This window comes from Arachis hypogaea, chromosome 8 (genome assembly GCF_003086295.3).
Source record: "Arachis hypogaea cultivar Tifrunner chromosome 8, arahy.Tifrunner.gnm2.J5K5, whole genome shotgun sequence".
Lineage (NCBI taxonomy): Eukaryota > Viridiplantae > Streptophyta > Magnoliopsida > Fabales > Fabaceae > Arachis > Arachis hypogaea.
Window position 1 is genome coordinate 30,219,679 of NC_092043.1, and position 6,712 is coordinate 30,226,390.

Genomic DNA, 6,712 nt, shown 5'->3' on the forward strand with positions numbered 1-6,712 from the left:
AGAGATTGAAATAAATCTCAATATTCTGTTTGGTGCAAAGTGGGAGATAGAAATTTAAACAAGAATGAAATTCTAATTTAGATTGTACAAAGGATAAAATTGAAATTAATTAATTGAAATGAAGGTATTTTAGGTATAAAATGTTATTAAAGTTTCAGTCTCCATCTTTAAAAATTTTTGTCCCCTGTGTCCCCACTTTTTGAAGGTACTAAAATTCTGAAATTTTGGTGATAGAGACATAAATTTTAGTACTAGTCTCTGAACCAACAAACATGATGTTGAGTTTCAGTCTTTCAGTCTCTGTCTCAGTACCTCAAAACAAACACTACCTAAAGGACCTGCTCAAAAAGGCTAACATGGGTGATGCAAAGCCTGTCTTAACACCCATGACCTCAGGCCTCAAACTCTCAGCATTTGGTGATGGACATTCACAACTCAACTTTGTACATGTCAATGGTAGGAGGACTGTAGTATGCAACAATTTCTAGATCCAAAATTTTCTTTGCAGTAAACAAAGTGACACAATTTATGCATCAACCACTTGACACTCATTGGAAAGCAGTGAAAAGAATCCTCAGGTACTTGGCAGGAACATTACATCATGGTCTCATGTTCAAGAGTTCAGATGGCTTCAGAATTTATGGGTTATGTGACTTAAATTGGGGCAATAATATCGATGATAGAAAATCAATCAATGAGTTTTGCATCTATCTAGGACCGAATCTAGTGTCGTGGGCTAGTAAGAAACAGGTAGTTGTGTTGAGAAGCAGTATAGAAGCTGAATTCAAAGAAATTGTAGACAAATCGACTAAAATTGTGTGACTTCAAAACCTATAATAAGTAAAATCAGAATACCAAGCGTAATAAAATCAACAACTCATTATGATAATCAAAGTACAGTGTTATTAGCAGCCAACCCAATTCTTCATAACAAAACGAATTTGCTCTAGATCAATTCTTAGTATGAGTTTATATTGCAAAGAATGAGGCTTATGTAGTGCACATTCTAGCCAATCAAGTAGCGGATACACTTATAAAACCACTATCTGCTCCCACCTTCTTAAGGTTCAAAGAAAAACTGAGTTATGCAAAAAGATCCTCTTGACTTGAGGGAAAATGTTAAGGCTATAGTTAACACAGCTACTAGAAATTATTAAAAAAAAAAGAAATCGGTTACATATAATTAAATTTATAATTAGTTAGTTCTTCCGTTATAATTGAATTATTGAGTCAGCGACATTTAATTATTTTCTCTCATATATTAACTCATCATTTGTAACATAATCTAATTAAAATTTATCTAATAATAAAAATACACTTATTCTCTTCTATTACACTCTATCCTCTATTCTCATTCTCTCTCTAATTGTTTCTGCCTTTCTTTTCTAAATACTCATTGTTAATACAAATATGTATTATCAAAAGAATACTATTACAGCCAAATAGAGGATAATACAACATGAATTTCTTGTAGGGTAGTAGTAGTACTCACATAGAGTATATACGTACATAGAATACATAATATTGAGATATTTTACAGTAAAATAATTTTTTATTTAAAAAAAAAGTGATGAGACTCACATACTTGATCATTGATTTTTATCACACTTTTCTCTATACAATTATGTATAACAATATGTACCTTTCTTTTATAGGGCTTTTTAATATGACTTGGTTGTTGAATACTTGGATTTTATCATGCTTGACGTGTGATTTTCGTTTTGTATGAACTTATACTTTTTTCAGCTTTTTAAATAGCTTTGACGTTATTTTTGAAAAAAAAATTTTAAATGATATTTTTTAAAAATATTTTTTATAAAAATAAAATTAATTTTATATTTAGATATTTTATATAAAAATATTTTTTATATATTAATTATTATTTAAATAAAATAAGATAAAAGTATTTTTTTATTTATTTATTATGTAAAAAACATCTTTTTTTAAAAAAAATCTTAAAAAAAGATGTAAATTATAATTTTTCAAAAAAGATTTTTTTAAGTACTTTTATTTTACTATTAAAAATTTGTCAAATACACTAAAAAAAATATTTTTTCATTAAACAAAAATTTCTTTTTATCGATTTAATAATACCAAATAAGTACTTAATTAAGCTAGATATTTTTGTTTTGGTATATGCAAGACGTCTTTAAAATTTTTCCTAATTTATTTAAAAAAGATAAATAAATAATATTTAATTTGTTATTTTTAAAAACAAATTAAATAATTTAAGTACCACAATAAAAAATATGATAGAATTTTTTTTATTTTTCATAAACTTTAAATGGTTTATTGCATTGATAACTCCAAAATAGAATGAATAGGCAATTATTAGCTTCAACTAATATATATTAGATTGATTGATAATTAATAAAATTTATTATTTTTAATTAATATGTGATTAATATTTTAAAATTTAAATTTTAATTTTAATAATATAAAAGTAAAATAATTTTTAATATTAATAAAAATGTTAACTTTTTAACATTTTTCTTAATTGATATAAGGAGAAAAACAAATATTGAAAATTAATTCTGTATAAAATAAAAAAATAAATGATAGTGAGACTTTTTTAAAATTTAATCAGAGACTTATAATTTTTAAATAAGTTTATAACATTACATATTTCAATAATCCTTGATCCTTCTACATTCAACTACAAATTTTCCTAACAAATTCTTTGCCAAGTCAAAAGTAAAAAATTTTCAAATGGACGGTTCGTTACTCTTGAGCGCTCGCACTATGCAATATGGATGTTTGAATCATCTGCAACGGCGCCGTTTCCTATAGGGTTATTCGTTCTTCTTCTTCCACGACACCATCAACTGTTAGGGCTTTCTACCTTTTACTGCCTTTGATTCTCTCTTTTTTTCGTTCCTAAAAGCACCGTCTCTTCTATAATTCCGAATATGAGGAAGTGCAGCTTTTACGACACCCACAGCCGCCGACGCTCTTCTCCTTACCGAGACTTTCGCGACGAAACCCGACGATCCGGTTCGAGCCGGTTAGAAGAACCGGACCGGTTGAGGGTCGTTAGTCCGGTCCGAAGGACTGACTATGAAGACGGTCGATCAGACCACCGCCGCCGTTCAAATAACGTTGACTTTGCGCCGTACACTGACGGTGCGGTGTCGTCGAAGTTTCAGTGGGATAACCTCCTGGAAGCGAAGCAGCTCGAAAACGCAACGTCGTCGTCGAGCGGTTTCGTTTACCGGTTTTCGGGTTCAGGTCCCATGGGCCCCACTGGGCCCCCGAGAAGTTATGGCGGTTTCGTTTCGCAGCAGAGGGAAAATGGAGGGGTTCATCTTCCTCCCAGGCATTGCGAGCATCAACAAGTTGGGTATGGACTCTCCGTTTCACAGCCATATACGTCTGCATTAACTCCATCGCCACCACCATCACTGTTTGGTGGGCAATTAGGGTTGCTTAGAAGCGTAGGGATTGGAACAGATGGGGATTTTGAGCACGTGCATGTTCAAATTCCGAAACCAAACTCTGTTAAGGTTTCCAATAATAATACGCACTGTTCCATTATGAACAGGGTCTTGCAAAGGAGAGAGAGGAGTGATGGGGTTCCATGTTCTAATAATGGAGGGTTTATGTCTTCGCGGTTTCAGAGACCCAGCATTGTGGATTCCATTGTGGAGAAAATTGATGGCGCCCTAGGTAATATAGACTCCTTAAGAAAAGGAACACCTTGGAAGGAGGAGGTGAAGGATGCTGAACAACACTTTGTTGAGCCATTGTGTTGCAGCAAGCATGTGGTTCCCGAGTATGGCACAGAAGATGGACATAGAGACAGCGAAGAAGGTTGGAGCTTAAGAGCGTATGAGAAAAATGCTTATACTTATTCAGATTATCAAGGTAATTGCAAGGTTTTACCTGTGCTTGATCATGACCAATATGTATATAAGCATGGAGGTGTTTTAGATGATAAACTTATGAAAACAGAGGTAGAGATGTTTGATTTGGGGTATGGACATGGTGGTAAAACATTTGAGAATCAAATTTGGAATGCTTTCCCTGCTGCGTCACCTCATTGTCACAAGCGACCACAGAAATCTAGTTATTCGACAGAACCTGAGGAGAGGACCCCAAGGAAGAAAGAAATTATCATTCAAAAAATCGTGACGAAGAGGTTGAGAGATACTAGTGGTAGGATGATTCACCTCCCAAGTTCCCTGGGTTCTTGTCACAGGAACGTCCATGCCCGCTTAGGCCGTCGAGTTCTTGCTGAAGAAGAACCTTGTGAAGCTGTCAAACGTATTAAAAAGAAGGAACTAAAGAGAAATTTGTGTGAACTTTCCAGAAGTGTCCCCGGCTCTGATCCTTCAGAATCAGAGGTTAAGGAAACATCCAAACATTCCAAGAGGTCAAAGAGTGAGCCACCTGAAGATTCTAAGGAGTTCAAGCAACTTGTGCAGAATGCGTTTTTTAAATTTGTCAGACTTCTGAATGAGAATCCATCACAGCGAAGAAAATACATAGACCGTGGGGGAGTTGATACTCTAAGGTGCACCTTATGCGGCAGGTCTGTGTTATCTTCTGCATAATGTGTCTCCAGAAGGGGGCATATTTATGTTTTTTTTTTCAATGCTGATCAATAAGTATTTGATTACAGGTTTCAAGGTAGGAATTCTTTAAGCTTAGTTTTAGTATACATTAGAATTTGTATATTCACATATTTTAGAATCTAACTTAGGTGTGATGTATAGGAGCTTCCAAGTGAAGTAGGGAACTATATTCTTTCAGGGTTAATATATGAGACTAGAGATTAGGACTTCCACTGAAAAGTCAATATGGGGGAACCATTCATCTTGAAGCTCTCACTCCTACCTCTCCAATGACCAATAAGAATAGTTTCTTGATGAACATTTGCAATGTTTAATTAAGACAATACCTTCCCGTTTCATCCTTTTTGCCTTGTCCGATCCTCTGAAAATCCTCTAGGCCAAGCTTTTAAACTTTTATTTTTGGGTGGCGAACAGGGGAAGTGCGTTTCTCATTAGTGTATTCCCTTGCAGTTTTTAGTGTGGAGAAGACACTAAAAAGAATCTGAATTTGATGTAGGAGTTAAGTTAAAAAATCATCACCTTCACCTTGAATGGTGGTCTACTTGGGTTTGAAAATAGATACAGTCATCATCGTGTTATCTAGGAATTAGAATGCCCTCCTACTCTTTGCATGAGATGATAAGAATAGGCAACTAGTGTCTCCATCCTCTTAAATTTTTGTGGGAGCTTCCGTGGTAAATATGGTTGATCATGTGAGATGTTTGATGTAAGTTATTGACATGCATTTAAAAATCACTGCATTGCTTTCTTTACTGCCTTATGAGTGTATAGCATTTAATGTGCCATCAAATGGGTTTGAATTGGCTTAATTAGTTAATAATTACCTCTATGTGCTTATATCATTATACCAGCAAGTCGAAGGAGTTTGCCAACACACACAGCCTTGCAATGCATGCTTTCAACTCAACCAAGGCTCGGCATAGAGCTGAACATTTGGGTTTTCACAAGGCACTTTGTGTACTTTTAGGATGGCGCGATACACCAGCATCGGATGGATTGTGGGTCCGGCAGGCTCTGCCTGCTTCTGAAGCATCAAATTTGAAAAATGATTTAATCATATGGCCCCCAGTTGTTTTGATTCACAACAGTTCTGTTACAAATAGTAATCCTGATAAAAGGGTGATCATAAGTATTGAAGGGTTGGAGGCTATTCTTAATGGTGAGTTATGTAGTCTTTTATCCTCTTGTCTTGTGTATTGCCCTTATGCCAGACCCATTTCCAATCTTACCATGTATTTTGACTTGTGTAGCATTTTCTGATTTGTTGAGTTTTACTATTTGTTGTGTTGTTTCTTCTGTGTCAATTTTTTCTGATTTTGAAGGTATGGGATTTGGTGGGGGAAAGACAAAAGTGTCCCGAGGGAAACCTGCAAATTACAGCATCTTGGTAGTGACCTTCAATGCCACATTTTCTGGATTGCAAGAAGCAGAAAGGCTTCACAAGTTTTATTCTGACAAGCGTCATGGTAGGGCGGAGTTCCAACAAATTGATGATGAGGGAACACAAGGTACACACAGCACAAACTTACATAAGGAGAATGTTTTGTATGGTTATCTAGGCAATGCTGAAGATCTCGATAAGCTTGACTTTGAAAGTAAAAAACACTCTGTCGTGAAGAGCAAGAAGGACATCCAAGCCATTGTTGATGATACTCTCAAAGCTTCGTGATCGAAAATTTGAGATCTTTCTTTAGGAGTTAGGAAGATGGTGGGCATTGTGCTGTCCGTTTCCAGTTTTGGATTTTGCACGGTCAACACTCAACAGCATTGGTTAACTAGTTTACTTTTCCAACTTTGTTTTAGAAGTTTTGGTATGCAAATTTATACTTTAGTTTCTCGTAGGATTTCAAGTTAGTCTCTAGAAAACTAAATATGCTTTAGTAATTCAAAGATTTTTATTTTTATAATTTCATTTCTTGAAAATTAACTTAAATATATACATTTTAATTTTTGAAAAAAAAAATATTTTCAAGAAGTGATTTTTTAAGGTGTATATGTTGAATCATTGAGTACTTGAAGTGTTAAAATGGAAGTCTTTTTGAAATTTAAGTGCCCTATTGCTCTTTAGTTCCCTTTTTTCCACCTTGCATTGGGTTTCTGATTCACTGTGATGACTAAGTTTATTTATGTAGAGACCA

The 6,712-nt window shown here is 34.4% G+C and overlaps 1 protein-coding gene across 1 annotated transcript; it reads left to right on the plus strand.

Annotated features, from left to right (window-relative positions):
• Nucleotides 1-2,726: 2,726 nt before the first annotated feature.
• On the plus strand, nt 2,727-6,491 carry LOC112706889 (uncharacterized). Its single transcript, XM_025758409.2, has 3 exons — nt 2,727-4,531; nt 5,426-5,733; nt 5,897-6,491. Exons 1-3 carry the CDS (start codon nt 2,910-2,912, stop codon nt 6,241-6,243), a joined length of 2,277 nt encoding a protein of 758 aa, XP_025614194.1. The 5' UTR covers nt 2,727-2,909; the 3' UTR covers nt 6,244-6,491.
• The last annotated feature ends 221 nt before the right edge of the window (nt 6,492-6,712 follow it).